Source organism: Sus scrofa, chromosome 15 (genome assembly GCF_054392235.1).
Source record: "Sus scrofa isolate SSC_HxYL_T2T_F1_AM1 chromosome 15, Sscrofa_HxYL_maternal_Yorkshire_Landrace_v2.0, whole genome shotgun sequence".
NCBI lineage: Eukaryota > Metazoa > Chordata > Mammalia > Artiodactyla > Suidae > Sus > Sus scrofa.
The window spans coordinates 132,999,683-133,015,640 of NC_139397.1; the positions used below are offsets into that span (position 1 = coordinate 132,999,683).

General features: G+C 45.8%; 1 protein-coding gene across 28 annotated transcripts in view; it reads left to right on the forward strand.

Moving 5' to 3' along the window:
• Positions 1 to 3,288: 3,288 nt before the first annotated feature.
• Positions 3,289 to 15,958, forward strand: part of SMARCAL1 (SWI/SNF related, matrix associated, actin dependent regulator of chromatin, subfamily a like 1) — a 61,399-nt gene continuing 48,729 nt past the window's right edge. For 3 of the 28 annotated variants that reach the window (XR_014830402.1, XM_085000880.1, XM_085000871.1), the window contains exons 1-6: positions 3,699 to 3,920; positions 4,990 to 5,026; positions 5,441 to 6,324; positions 7,140 to 7,190; positions 10,156 to 10,398; positions 12,835 to 12,885. Coding sequence is in view for 27 of the 28 variants with exons in the window: in XM_085000880.1 (XP_084857006.1) it covers positions 5,499 to 6,324; positions 7,140 to 7,190; positions 10,156 to 10,398; positions 12,835 to 12,885 (1,171 nt within the window). In the remaining variant the exon portion in view is untranslated. Of the gene's footprint in view, positions 3,674 to 3,698; positions 4,722 to 4,989; positions 5,027 to 5,440; positions 6,325 to 7,139; positions 7,191 to 10,155; positions 10,399 to 12,834; positions 12,886 to 15,958 lie in introns of those variants that run through there. The other 25 variants (XM_085000881.1, XM_085000872.1, XM_085000879.1 and 22 more) reach the window with 19 other exon arrangements.

Genomic DNA, 15,958 nt, shown 5'->3' on the forward strand with positions numbered 1-15,958 from the left:
GTTTGTATAGCCCAGGGAGAGGACTTATGATACAGCTGTTGTCCTGCTCATTGATTGGGGAAAAGGGGGTCTTAGGATATGCTTGCTGGTTGGTTGGAGATGTATAAGGCCCCCAGAGGGGTGGAGTGAGGAGTGGGCCACAAACCTTTCCTAGTAGGAGGTAGGAAGGAGTAAGGCCAGGTTGCTTAAAGTGGAACAGGGGGCATTACAATGAGACAGGCAGGATGATGAAAAGGGTCTGATAATTCTTGTCTTGGCCAGAGGCTTTTGAGTTCTACTGTCTTGAGGAGGCCTCAAAGTCCCACAGTGATCATGTCACAAGGACACCACTATCTCTGGCCTGGACTCTTGCTAAGGCTTCCTAAAAGGCCTTTCTGTAGGCACTCTCACCATCATCCCCATCCCCCAAGGAAGTCTCCACTCAGAAGCAAGAGCAAGCTTCTTAAGACCCACACCAGATCACACACTCTTCCAGGGCAAATCCTTCCAGTGGTTCCCTACAGCTCTCAGAACAAAATCCAAACATCTTTCCATGGCCTGTGGGACCCTAACATTTTCTGTTCCACTTGCCTCTCCAGCTTCCTCATGTGTGCCTCTCCTCCTCTCCCACTGTCCTGCAGCCACACTTGCCTGCTTTCCAGCTCCTCAAACACACCCAGCTCTTTCCTGCCTGGGTGCCTCTGGCTCAGAACCTCCTCCCTCTGACATCTGCATGGCTACCTCCTCTCCTCCTCTGGTCTCAGCTTCAGTGCCTCCCCTCAGGGAATCCTTTCCTGACCACCATGAAATAGTTCCTACTTTAGTCTCTCCTTGGGCCCTCTGTTTAGGTCCTTCAAGCCTTTATCATCTAGTTTATTTCCTTTTGTGTAGGTATGTCTGCTTCCCCAACCAGACTGGAGGCTTTAAGAAGAAAGGGTGACAACTTTGGGTTCCTATTGAATGTGGCAACCCCAGGGCCTTTGCACAGTTGTATGGCCCATAGCAGGTCACCAAACTCTTGCTAAATGAGTATACGAATGGGTGGATGAATAAAGTGGAATCTGTGATTTTGGAGGAACAGGAAAAGTGAAATTTCTCAGGTCTAAGAAAACTGGAGCAGGATGTCAAGGGGGGTATGTGATTTTGGCAAAGCCATTCTGGCAGGAAATGTGTGACATTTGAGGGAGGGGACTTGTGAATTAATCACAGCCACCAAGACCAAACAGTTGGAGAAAGTAGGATGCTTGGAGGACCCTCACACCAAACTATGAAATGCATGGTATAGAAATAATATTGGAGCTTCCGTCTTTAGGACATCTATGTATGTCCTAAATAATACATTTAAGGCTTTGGAGGGGAGGTAGTGGGGAGGAAGAGATGAGAGAAGGGAGAAAAACTGAACTGTCAGACTCAAAGCAATTAAGTCCATCAGAACGGAACAACCGCTAAGGAAGGTGAATTTCTTGGCTTATAAAACTTCACATGGCTCCTCTGTGCTTTGGATATGCAAATGCCTTTACCGACTGGCAGCACCCAAGGAGGGAACAGCCTCCTTATCCACCCAAAGTCTTGCATCTGCTCCCAAATCTTAGAATCTTTTCACGGAGCTCTAGGTGTAATTAACTTGAATGATGACATGCCCTTGAGGTGGCTGTCAAAAACTCCCTTCCCATAGGGCTGTCAAGCCCTCTCTAGGGGATCAGAAATGGAGGGAAGAGGGAAGACCAATGCCTGCATCATTAGCAGGTAAGCTCCCAGGAGAGGATTGCAGTGTACCCAGACACACTGTCAGGCAAGGGCAAGCAGGCTACAACTATCTGTACATTTAATTAGCGTCAGAGTCATGCAGTGGGGCTGGGGTTCCCAGTTCCAGCCCAGCTTCTGCCTGGACTGCTATGTCAGGCTCAGATGATTCCACTGGGTGTGTTTTTACACACACAAAGGTGTCCCTGAACTAGCAGCTGATATGGCCTCTATTTCCTCATCTACAAAACCTTCTAGCTTTAAAATTTGACATATCAATATGTCTGCGAATCATCTTTCTATCAGTACATATTTGTTTGCTGCTCATTGATACAAAAGGAATGGACTATTTTTATGGTTTTTAGATAAAATATAGGACCCCAGTTAAATTTAAATTTCGGAAAAACAATACTTTTAAAAAATAAGTATGTCTCATGTAACATTGGGGACAAATATCTGGGACATTTGCTAAATGTGACAAGATTCAGATTCTATCCTTTGAATCTTGTAATCTTTTGGAGGAACAGGAATTTGATCTTATTCATCTCTGGAATCCCTTACAATTGTGTCTGCCTTATTTTTGGATTTCACAAATGGAATCTTATTGGATATTTTTGAAGGAAAAATTACTTCTAATTTTGGTAAATAAAGGCATTTATGACGGGCATCACTTTACTAAAAAAAAGCCAGGAGTTCCTGCTGTGGTGCAACAGGATCAGCAGAGTTTACGAGCACTGATAGGTAAGGATTTTTTTAATAGATCAAAATATACCCATTGCTGTGCTTTGTTTTTCCTAATAGTATGTCTTGGCTGTTTTTCCAAATCCTTAAGTAGAGCTCTACCTCTTTGTTTAAAAACAAAGTGAGTTAAAAACAAAGACAATCATGTTTAAAAACAGATAGCAACACTCACGTGTACCCTGATGATAGGAAATATTATATATTTAAAATTTTTTTATTATAATTGATTTACAATACTCTGTCAATTCCTGCTGTACAGCAAAGTGACCCAGTTATATATACATATATTATAAAAAAGGATATATATAATGTGTGTGTGTGTAGATATATATAGATATATATATTCTTTTTCTCACATTATCCTCTATCATGTGCCATCACAGGTGACTGAATAGAGTTCCCTGTACTACACAGCAGGATCTCATTGCTTATCCACTCCAAATGTGATAGTTGCATCTACTAACCCCAAACTTCCAGTCCATCCCATTCCCTCCCCCTCCCCAGGGAAATATTATATTTACCACCAATATTTAATAGTGAGTTGATTATGGAATGGAGAGGTGCTGGTGCTCAGAAACGGGGTAGACTGGTTCTGAGAGTGTCAGCCTAATACTTTTCTCTCAAGAGTATGGGCTTCGGAATCAGAAACACAAATAGCCTAACAAGGCTTTGAAAAAGTTAACTGCTCAGTTTTCCTTTCTGTAAAAGAGGATTTGAATAGTGCGTGTTCCATCAGGTTGCAGTGAGGATTAAATGAGATGATTCACATTAGATGTTCAGCACAATGGCTGATGATGGCAATGATGATGACGATATGACAATGACGACAATGTTAATTCTCTTTTTGTCCAGGAAGGTCAGGTCAGGATTGGAACAGCGGGTGGAGCTTAAACTGCAAGGTTATCAGTATCAGGAATGGATGCCCCAAGAAATATATTTTTTAAGAGCTACCAAATCCATCTGCCCGCCTGGGAAGCCCTTTGGAGACAACTCTGACATAGACACTCCAGTTTGGATACCTCAACAACCCAGGCTTTCAGAATCCGGGTACTTGCTAAAACGTTTGAGGGAGCCGAGGACTACACTTCCCAGGGTGCATCATTTCCCCCCCTCCCGCCCACGACGTTGCGTCTCGCCAGGCTCCAGGTTTAAACTACGAATCCCTGCAGCACAGCTCGGGTTTCCCGTCTCATGACTCACTCTTTGAAGCGTAAGTGGGGGCCGCCTTGCCCCCTGGGAAGTGTAGTTCCTCGTTGAGCGACTCCATCACCCCGACCACCTCCCAGGCCCGATTGCTGAAATAAGGCGAGCGAACTCGCAGCGCTCGAGAACCCGCGCCTAACAGTCCACTCGGAAGAGAGGCTCGGGAGGGCTCTGGAGACGCACCTAGCTTCGGGGTCGGCCGCGAATGTGGTTCGCATTATAGGCCTCACCGGGTGAGACGGTTAAACTGGGAGGTAGGCGGCGGAGGCGGACGAGACCAAATGCTTCCCTGCAGCAGGGAGTGGGCCGACCGGAAGGGTGAATCCAAGTGGAGGTGATAAGAGTGGCAGTGGCGCTCCCCCCAGACCGGGTGGAACACAGGTCCCAGCAAAAAGAAGAGGGGCGTCCATGCGGTGGGATGGCTTTATGGTTTAGGGCTGATCAAGGGACTTCATCATCCCATGGCCTCGCCTCCCCTGGCTAGTGGAGGCAGCGCACCGGGCCTTGGACCTGGAGCATTTGGGGGCGCCGAAGCGCCCTGCTTGTAAAGTTAGGCAGGAATGTTTTACCCCGGGAGCCTGAGAACTTCAGCCGGGCCAGGGACAAAGCCTTTCCCTAACCGCTTGTTAATTGCTGGTGGTTGGAGGAAGTGGAAGGTGTCGGGATTTGGGGGTTCTGGTCATAGAGGGTCCTAGCAGAAAGGAAACCTTTTTACCCCAGGCTCCTCTCAGGGCTCCTCCTCCCCCATGTCGCTGTTGTAAACATTATGTGGCGTTACATTGAATGGAGACTGTTTCTTCTGAACCAAGCCAGAGAAATTTGGTGTCCAGCGCTCTGGGTCTAGAAATATTGCAGAAGTGGCTCAGCTCATGGAAAAATGACCTAAGAAAATTAATTGGAAAAAAAAAAATCAGGGTACAAAACAGAACATATGTAATGATCCTATTTTGTAGTAAATTCATCTACCTCCCAAATACATGGCGTGTAACTATGGCTATGAATAGAAAAAATTCAGAATTATACTATAAACTATGAACAGTGATTATTGATAGATGGTGAGATTGCAAATTAGTTTTACTCTATTCTTTACATCTTTTTGTAACATTCGAATTTGTACAATGAGAATATATATTTTTTTTCCTTCTTATTTTTCCAAAAGAGTTACTCAGTTGCTCCATGGCAGTGAGTTTTAGACAGCATGCACTAAAGCTTGCACTTGACTAGTTGCAGACTGATTTGCCAGGAATGGTATAAGGATTGAATTTGAGGGTTGAATTTTAGGGTACAGTCTCTGTGATGCTAATGCTTTTTTCCTTCTTCCAGGTTGGCAAGAGGCTATTTTAGCAAGCATCACGCCATGGTATGTGGTTGTTTTGGTCTATGTCTGTCCAATCCAATATCCTTTCTAGTTTGAAATGTCACCTTTCTCATTATTTGATGGATTTAGGTTGCATTGCATAACTTTCTTGGGATCCGATAACTCATGTTGACTAGTGGATGAGAGGGAGAAAAATATTGCTGTTGAACTACCTTTTCAGCTTTGGATTTGATCGACCTTGCTTTTTGCCTTTTTGTCAGGATCATGGGTTTTGGCATATGCTATATACTGTCCGTGTGCGTGTGTGTGTGTGTGTGTATGTTTAATTATAAAAGAAACTTTAATATTTCCTTTGGTTGTACTCCTTGTACATTTCGTGCGACAAAAGCTTGTTAAAATCGAGGTAACAAATAAATACATTTAATGTTTATTTCATTACTGTTTTTCCTTCCTCAGGTTTTGCCAAGTTTTTGATAGAAAATTGACATTCCTGTGCCAGCATTTCCCTGTTAAAATGTCCTTGCCTCTTACAGAGGAGCAGAGGAAAAAAATTGAGGAGAATCGGCAAAAGGCTCTGGCCCGTAGAGCTGAGAAATTAGCAGGACAGCATCAGAACACAGGCTCTGGCTCCTCCATTGCTGCCACATCTTCCCAGTCCAAGCAGGGCCCTTTCCAAAACCTCCCCCGGGATCCTTCTAAGTCAGGGAGCCATGGTATCATTTTCAAGCAACAGAATCCCCTGAGTTCAACTAATGGTGACCAGAGACCTCAAAATTCCCCCAGTTTTCAACTCAGTACCTCCGAACAGGCAAAGGGGACATGGAAGAAGGAAGAAGAGGTGCCCACAGCCTGCCTGAGCCACCGCCTACCAAGTCAAATGACTGTCGCTGGGATCTCCCCTCCCTTGGCACACAGTCCTCCAGAGGTCCCCAGCCAACAGCTCTTGGGTTATGCATTAGGTCAAGATCATCCTCAGGCTTCACATGGGACCAAATCAACACCATTTGCTAATACAACTCATGAGCCTTTGGCCGGAGCAAAGAATCCCCAAGAGACAGCAGCTTCCTTGTCTGGACAGCCTCCCAGGGATGCTGTATTGGAGGCCAAGATGGCGAGACCCTCTGCCTCAGGGCAGAACGTTGCTGATGTCCATTGTGGCACAGAGAGGATGACGCCCGGGACAGAAGGAAGACTCCACCAGAAATTGGGGACCCCACATCAGCCAGCAGCAAGCTCCCAGCAGGGAACATGCATCAGGATAGGAGATCGTTTCCAGGTGAAGATTGGGTACAATGCGGAGCTCATTGCAGTGTTTAAGAGTCTGCCCAGCAGACGTTATGGTAATGCCTCTTCTATCTGGTTCTTTCCGATGGTCTTTCCTATTTCTAGAGCCTCTTTAGATCTAACAGTTTCTCATCAATATGAAGAGAGTGCATTGGCACATTTCTGTCTATCCAGTTGTGGCCATATGGAGAATAGATGAATAGTTACTCCCAGGCTGGTTCCCCTGCCAGGTGCTTTATATGCATTGTAGCAGTTAAGCCTAACAAGTTTTTTGTGTGTGATAAGTAGATGTTCTTTCCATTTTTAAAGGCAACAGAACTGGCTCCGCAAGGTGAAGTGACGTGCTCAGAGTGGTCCATCTAGAAGGGCAGAGTTAAAGCATCATCCTCATTTATATTTGCTCTTTGTCCTCTGTAGGGATTTTGTCTATCAGTAGGGGCTTTTTTTTTTTTTTAAACTAATGCCTTTATTTTTGTTTATTTGTTTATTTTTTGGTCTTTTTGCCATTTCTTGGGCCGCTCCTGCGGCACATGGAGGTTCCCAGGCCAGGGGTCGAATCGGAGCTGCAGCCGCCAGCCTACGCCAGAGCCACAGCAATGCGGGATCCGAGCCGCATCTGCGACCCACACCGCAGCTCACGGCAACGCCGGATCATCAACCCACTGAGCAAGGACAGGGATCGAACCCGCCACCTCATGGTTCCCAGTCGGATTGCGCCATGATGGGAACTCCAAGTAGGGGCTTTTCAGTCAACTGTTTTGAACTTAGCATTGATTCGTTCAATAAGCCTTTATTGAATGTCCAAGTACAGCTGATACCAACAGTCATCAGCCCCGTTGATGGCAAACTGGGTACTTGTGTTTCCTTTCAGATCCTGCCACTAAGATGTGGAACTTCAGCATGACCGACTACAATGCCCTGAGTAAGTGCGTGTGTGGTTGCCCCTGTGCTCTGAGATGCTGGTATTGCAAAGTTCCTCTACAAGACCAGATGCAGCTTGTGGTTCAGATGGCTTTTGTGGCACCATCCAGTGCTCTTCCTTCTCACCATTGGCCAGCCTATGGAGGCAGGTCCTTTGGAGGAAGTCACGGGTCATCTTAGCAAAAGCTAGCACCTAATGGAGCCTTCTACATGTGAGGCTGTTCTAAGTCCTTATATATGATGTCTCTTTTATTCTTTATAACAGCCATTTTACAGATGGGGAAACTGAGGCTCAGACAGGCCCTGTAACTCACGTAGGGTCACACAGCCAATAGGTTGTACAACTGAGATTCAAACTCAGGCCATCTGGCTCCAGAGTGTGTATTCCCACTGGACTGTGGGCTCTAGCCACGGCAGGCAGCTGTGCCAGCCCTGCCCCTGGGACCGGTAACAGTTCTGCAAACAACACAAACCTAAAACTGTTTACTGGGCACAAAATTTTCTCTATAGCTTTTAGATGACTTTTGCTGGCTATGACTTTTTTAGCTCCTCTGTATTCTTATCATTATTTTGCACACTCGGTCTTCTCTACCAAAATATACCTCAAACACTTGCAATGATTGTGATTTGTGCATTTATCCATGTTTCTTAATTTTCAGATAGTTCGTGATTGCTGTGTCTTCTTAGTAGGTTATACTTTTTATGACTATAACATTTAAAGACTATGTCAGTCTTACTGTCACTCTGCTTTGGGTCCACCTCTGAATTTTGCCTTTTTAACCCTAACACACACTTATCCTGGGTCATGTGTAAAGTATATCAGTGGCAGAGGAAAAAAAAAACAGTCCCTGTCTATCCCTGCTCACTTAACCGCTATTACGCTTTTCCTTTTGTTCCTTCCAGCCTTTTTCCCTATACATTAATGTACATGTTTTACATATGTAATGTAATTTGTATTTTTCCCTTTTCACTTAGTCTTCCAGCGTAAGAATTTTTATTTTAACGTTGCATGTTAAACAGTTCATTCTGAGTGATGAAAATATGTGTCCATTATTGAACCTCTTTGACCTCCAGAAAATGATATTTCATGCTTTGTATTTTCGACTTTTCCAAAATTCTTCCAAAAAAGGAAATTAATGGCGGGAATTCTTTTGTGTGGTGCAGAGGGTTAAAGATTCAGTGTTGTCACTGCAGCAGCTCAGGTCGCTGCTGTGGCACAGGTTTGATCCTTGGCCGGGGCATTTGCACATGCCCCAGGCACAGCCCATTCCCCCCCCCCCCCCGCAAAAAAGAAAAGAAATTAATGGCTGTATAACATTCTGTTGTAAGAATGTGTTTTAATTTCCTCCCAGTTTTCCCACTGTCAAAGTTCTGAGGAACACCGTGGTCTACAGATTTTTGTGTTTTTAATTGTTAGTTGAGATAGATTCCTGTAAGTTGAATCAGTATGGTTACTCTTTAGAGCTCTTGCTGTATATTGGAAAATTGATTCCCAAAAGGTTTTATTCCAATCTAGCATTGCAAATATCTATTTTTCTAATCCTGCAAGTTTGGTAAGCAATGGCTTTTTATTACTTTGTGAATATTTCTCCAAGTATCTGTTAGTGATTTTCCCTCCGTTTGAATTGGTTACCTCTCTAACTTCTTTTTTTTGACTGCTTCTGTGGCATGCGGAAGTTCCTGGGCCAGGGATGGAACACACATACAGCAGTGACCCAAGCTGTGTAGTGACAACACTGGATTCTTAATCCGCCACACTACAAGGGAACTTCCTACCTCTCTAACTTCTTATGTAGTCTTAGTATTTTTTAAAAGTATGAGCTCTGTTTATATCTTTTGCAGATATCTTTATTTAGCAGTTTTGCCTTTCATTTCAGTTTGTTTTTTGAAAATTTATGTCATCAAATCTATTAATCTATAAAATGCCTCAGAAATAGAGGAAATAAGGATCAAAACTATGCATTTGTGGCCTGATCATCCTGTCTCTCCTTCCTTATCCTCCCTGAGGCAGCAGAGCAGTGACCAGGAAATAGTGTTAGGTGGGTGATTTCTGTCATTTTGACTTCCTTTGGTGGCTTCTCTGACACAGACACAGAAATTATCTAAGTTTATACTTGCCCTGGTGAAATCCCTCTTCCCCTGTTCATTTCTGAATTCTAAGTTGTTGTTGTTGTTGTTTTAATTTTTTTTTTCTTTTTAGGGTCTCACCTGAGACATACGAAAGTTCCCAGGCTAGGGGCCAAATTAGTTACAGCAGGAGTTCCCGTCATGGCGCAGTGGTTAATGAATCCGTCTAGGAACCATGAGGTTGCAGGTTCGATCCCTGGCCTCACTCAGTGGGTTAAGGATCCGGCGTTGCCGTGAGCTGTGGTGTAGGTTACAGACTCGGCTCGGATCCCGTGTTACTGTGGCTCTGGTGTAGGCCGGCAGCTACAGCTCCGATTGGACCCCTAACCTGGGAACCTCCATATGCCGCGGGAAGCAGCCCTAGAAAAGGCAAAAAAAATAAAAAGTAAAAAAATAAAGTTGCAGCTGCTGGCCTGTACCACAGCCATAGCAACTCGGGATCCAAGCCGTGTCTGCAACCTACACCATAGCTCGTGGCAACTCAAGATCCTTAACTCACTGAGTGAGGCCAGGGATCGAACCTGCATCCTCAGTGATACTAGTCAGGTTCGTGACTGCTGAACCATAATGGGAACTCCTGAATTCTTAGTTTTTTTTAATTGGAAAACCTAAGGAGTAGAAAAGTTACAATCAGGAAATCTTGCAATTCCTGAAGCCCCACTCAGCACACCTACACGCCTTCCCGGTCTAACACCACCTTTTCTCCCCTGCCTGCCCTATGTAATTCCCCACCCCACCCCTGCCCCTGTCCCTGCCACCCCCCCCCCCCCCCCCCCCCCGCCTGCTGAGCATCTCAGAGCCATCCAGGTCGTCACCTTTGTCTTTTTCTTCTTCGGCAGTGGAAGCAGCCCAACGCCTCCCTAGGGTCACCCTACAGTCTTTGGAAGGGGCCGAGGGCCACATGGAGTCGCCCTCCCCCAGTGGCAGCAGCAGCATGGCCCAGACCTGCCTTCCTGCAGCTCCGTCCCTCGCCTTTGTCAAAGGGCAGTGTATGCTTATCTCCCGGGCGCGCTTTGAGGCAGACATCGGCTATTCCGAGGACCTGATCGCACTGTTTAAACAGATGGAGTCCAGAAAATACGGCAAGTAGCTGGCCTCTGCCTGACTCCCAGGATGCATAGTGGCCTGTGATCTCAGAGTAGGGTGTTTCCTCTCTTCAAATATTTAGAGGTGACTTTCTGGAAGAGCCTTCCTAACATGCTCCTCTTAGGGAGAAAGGTGCTCCCTAAATTGTTCCAGATGGTTGAACACGTGGTAGGGGCTGCTTTGTCCCAAAGAGAAGACTCCTTCCTCAGTCTCCTGGTCAGTGTCTTCTTGGTAGAAGCAGGTAAGTTCCTGCTTCAGCCACCTAAACACACCTGTTTGTATTTTGTCCCTAGTAGAACTCGAAAAACAGGTGTTTGCCGTAAAAACAGATGGCTTTGGGTAGACTAAACCAGCGGTTTTCAAACTTGAGCATGCCCCCGGACCACCTGGAGGGCTGAGCCCCATCCCCAGAATAAACACTAAAGCCTGGTTCCCACCCAGAGCTACTGATTTAGTTGACTTGAGGCAGGGCCTGGGCTTCAGACTTTTTTAAAGATCTCAGGTGAGTTTAACCATAAGCCAGGACTGAAAACCACTGGCCAGAGGAGGCAGTTTTTATTTTTTATGCGGTTCTTCCAAAGCTGCCCCATCAAAATAAGGAGCAGAAGAATCCTGAACTTCTGGGTTTTGTTCTCAGCGTGGGCCATGTTGTTTTACCGAGTAGCATGGCTTTTACAGATTTACATTCCTATTCTTGAAGTGGTTTTAGTGTTTCCCTAGGCAAGTAGAAAGTGAACCTTGAAAGCCTTCTGCCTTTGAGATATCACATTCAGGCAGCATCATGGACTGAGCTTCTGTGGGGTGACTTGTTCACGAGCTTTCATCAGGCTTAGGGGCTTCTTCAGGAGGGGGTGGCTGTTGCATTTTTAGCCCTTAGAGGGATGGTTCTGACTGGTGAGGGCAGAGCAGGCTGGTGGGTAGGGTTTAGGTATGGCATGCAGGGCCCAGCATGGGTCATGTGCCAAGCTGCTCACACGAGGGCTGGGGCCCATCGCCTCCCCTGCTGCCCCTCGGATGTTTGGCTTCCGCTTGGGATGGGTCTCTTGTCAGAAAGCAGGTACCGATGACCTGTGTCTTCTGAAAAGTACGGCCTTTAAAATCTCACTCCTGATGTGACCTGCTGTCTGGGGAGGATTATGAACAGCAAAAATACTCACACCCAACCCCTCCCAAACCTGGACATCCAAAAACCATGATTGGACTTTTTTTTTTTTTTTTGGCCGTATCAGTCATTCACAGACGTTCCCATTTACTGCCCTGCCACAGTCAAGATCAAGCTATTCTCACATCAAAAGTAGTCTCTTTGGAGTTTCCTGGTGGCTCAATGAGTTAAGGATCTGGCATTGTCACTCCTGTGTGTGGGTTTGATCCCTGGCCCAGGAAACTTCCACATGCCTTGGGTGTGGCCAAAAAATGGTAGTCTGTCTGCATTTGATTTATCCGTCAGATTACATCTGGGCCACCTTACTTTTTTCCTGAAACAGACATACTGTGTCCGTGAGGCCTTTTCCCTACATACCTCGCTTCCTCAGTGACCATACAGAGAAGAATTAATTTTTGCTGCCAAGAGAGCTCTTATTGAGCTGATTCTTGCTTGATTTTCTCAGAAGATCAATTGGCAGGAAAACCAAAATAATTTGTCAATGTTGAGTAGATGCTCTTTCTTCTTAGTTGATATATGTGTGGTTGATGCTGCACTAATCGGATGTCACAGTAATAACAGTAATAATAATTTATAATTGTTTTTGCTTTTTGGGGGTGCATTGTTTGCCAGACACTCTTTCATAAGTATTTTACGTTGAAATTTTATGTAATCCCCATAAGAACCCTCTGAGGCTGGGGCTGTAGGATTCTCCTTTTTCAGATGTGGGAACTGAGGCACAGAGAAGTTACATAGCTTGCCCAAAGTCACACAGCCAGGAAGTGGCAGACCTGGAATTTCAACACAGGCTGTTTGACCACTCTGACCACATGTAGCTTGTTTCCCCACTTAAAAAAATGGAACGAATAATGGTGTCCAGCTTATTGTGTATTGAGGAGCTGAGGAGATGGTGCGTGTAAGTCTCTTGGTGCCAGGCCTGGCTTGCGGTGAACACTGTATAAGTGTAAGCTGCAGTCATTATCCTGACCTTGGAAATTCAGGGCACTTCTAACCTGCCGGGCCATCCCCAGTCCTGTATGTCCCCTCAGTACCCTTTTATCACCACTCGTACAACCCAGTGCTGTCCCCGGCCTGCCCGTCTTTCCTCCCTGAACTGGGTGAAAGCCTCGAGGACAGGGACTCTCCACCCCTGGATCCTCAGCTCCAGGCACGTGATCAGCCGCATCACCCGAACCTCCTGGGGGTTTATGAAACCAGGGGATGAATAAGTGTGGTGGCATTGCAGAAGGGCAGGGTGTCACGGTTGCTTTCTTGTTTCTTGTCATTGCAGATGTCAAGACCAGGAAGTGGAACTTTCTCCTGGAGGAATACAATAAACTAAGTGAGCTGCCCACCTTGCTTGCTTTATATTATGCTATTAATTAATTATAGTAATAATTATATTAACTTATGCTACTAATTAATGAATTAATTAAACCTTAATTATGTGCCTTAAATGTAATGTATTTTGAAAGACTCACCTCCCCTCCACTGCAGTGACTGCTTGCGTAGCTATAGGACTAGTAAACGGGCAGATAGTCTTAGGCAGCCCCTTGGCTGGGATGGCAGCTTGACAACACCCAGGCAAACACAGTTGGGAGAGATGGTAGTAGTCAGATTCTTGAGGCCCCTGAAACCTCCCACCCATCATAGAGGTATTAGAAGGAGGATATGTGGGAATCAGAGGCGAGCTAAGCAGAGGTTTCCTTAGCTTAGATGGAAGCTATTTCAGAGTCTCTCTAAGAAAAAGCTCTTGCTTTACTTCTAGAGCCAGATGGTCTGTGAAAGTCAGGGAGCCTTCGTGGTTATAGGCTTCATAATGGGCTGAGTTCTGCCAGAGGCAGAAGCCAAGACCAGGGCACATGAGCATTTAGTAAGTGCTTTGGAGGCTGACCAAGGACAGGACTGTGTGTACAGATATAACTATGAGAAGGAGAAGCCAGTTTGGGCTTATCACTTATCTTATCTGTCCTCTGCTTGGGTGGGTCAATGAATGAATTCCAATATGCCTCCGAAGGATGGGGGGTGGGTAGTGAGATCATATCTCAGCCTGTCACCCATCTTCCAGGCTGTCGAAACTGCAGTGGGTGTTGAGCTGGCACAACCTAGTTTCCTCCTGCTTGACTCCCTGAGAACTTTCTGGTACCAGTCAGTACCAGGAGAGACTTGGGGGGGTGGGGGAAGGGGGCAAGGCACTAGCCCACCAGGCTAGGGCTTTAGGGAAGAGAGTCTTTTCGCTCTGTCTCCTCCTTGTGTGTCTTACTGTGGAATGTCAGGTAGTTCGGTATTCTGGGTCCATTTGTCCTGTCTGTGGAAAGGGGGTTGTTTAATCCATATCTGTGCTGTTGTCAGAAATTAAATATCAGGGAAGAGTTTGTGATTCCTTGAGGAAAGACTTACTGCAAGCTCAAGGTTAAGTTTGAACGTGAAGAGTTACTTATTTCGTGTCAGCCAGCAATAGCAGAAGGAGGAAGGATGGCTGACATTGATCTGAGATCCCTTGGCTTCTGTGATTTGGAACTTGTGATTTAGAGCAAACTATTTGGCCTAAGCCTAATTTCTGGTGAGTAGTAGGAGTGAGTTTTTTTCCCTCTTGCCCCTTTGTCTTTCAACCACAGAAAGATATATATGTATGGGCTTGTACGGGCTTTGACTTTTGTGGAAGGACAAAAAGCAGAATATTTACAGCATTAATGGATGAATGTAATATTGGGAAACCATGCCTGGCAACTTGTTTGCATAGCATTGTGTGTGACGGTCCCAAGTCTTGTGGGCCACAGACTCCTTGAAATATCTGATGAAAACAGTGGATTCTTCACCCAGAAAAATGCACCTGATGGCCACACATAAGATTTAGTCTTTGGTGTTAATCATTCCTTGGGCCTTGAGTTAAGAGAGCTACAGTTAGAGTTCTGGTTATTTTTTTACATGCTAGCTCATCATTATAACGTCTTATAGGCAATAAGACCATTCTCCCCATTTCATAGATTGGGAGAAGCTTGGACCCAGAGAAAGGAAACTGCTGTTTCCCTTATTGGGAGCATTGCAGGGTCACAGTGAAGTCAGACTAATATTGCAATTTTGGGAGTTCCCATCGTGGCTCAGCAGTAAGGAACCCAACTAGTATCCATGAGGATGCGGGTTTGATCCCTGGCCTCGCTCAGTGGATTAAGGATCTGGCGTTGCTGTGAGCTGTGGTGTAGGTCACAGATGCAGCTTGGATTCTGCATTGCTGTGGTTGTGGTGTAGGCTGGAGGCTGCAGCTCTGATTCGATCCCTACCCTGGGAACTTCCATATGCCACAGGTATGGCCCTTTAAAGCAAAAGTAAATAAATAAATTAATTAAAATAAAATAAAATTGCAATTTTGAGTTTGTGACGTGACCCATTAGGAAATGTAGAAGTCAGGTCTAGGAACCAAGAGGCCGAGGAGTCAGGGTGCCCCAGTTTAGTTCTGATTCCTCTGTTTACAGACAGTAGACCTGGAGGATGTGCCCCTCTCTCCTTACCCCTGAGCCTCGTTGCTCATGTGTGAAATCAGGTCATTGACCCGAGCCGGTGACCCTGTGCCTAAGAAACTAAGAAATAACAGAGCCGAGCAAGTGGGTGCTCAGGGCTGATGTGGTGACTGCTGGTCTCCAGATAAGGCCAGTTCCAGGGCGTTCCTCCTCCCTCTTCTCTGAGGGACTCCAGGCTTCTCATCCACGTGAAATTGGCACAAAGCTTTCAGTCCCTACCTCCTCCCCCTGAGCCGTCACAGTCCAGATGCTTCTGCATCCCCCCTCCGTGATCTTGTCTTATCAGCTGCCCTTTGAAAACATCAACATCTGCCAGGGAGCTATTTTACAGAACCGACTCCTCCGTGACTCATGAAGCCAGAGGGCACATTGCTGTTGTCCCCCAGCACGGGGAAGGGGAGGCAGAGAGTGGTTGCAGTGAATGAAAGCTGTCTCAGAAACACACCCCGTTGGCTGAACCAGCAGCGCAGGATCTGGGGAGACAGTAGTTGGTAGGAAACTGTGGAGGGTGGTTTTTTTCCTCCTCAGTGGCGGCAAGGACATCATGCTGACTAAGCACCACATTTCACACTGGCTGGATCCACAGCCCTTCGTTCTCATCAGGTATTTGAGTGCCGAAGATCACTAGGATTAAAATGAAAATGGGTTCTGAAAGCACACGGAGTGCTCAGTCTCTTGAAGTGTGCAGAAAACAGCACGCTCAGATTTAATTTGGAAGCAGAAAATGTATTTCTCCATCAATATGGACAGTCTCTTTTTTATTAAAGCTGTCAACCTTGCCTAATTTCTTATCATGGTGATTCTGTTCATGCAGACTGTTTCCAGAAATAACTGGCACTTATATTTAGGGAAAGACAGAAATGGACTTAAATACATGGAAAATGCAAAGCCATCTAA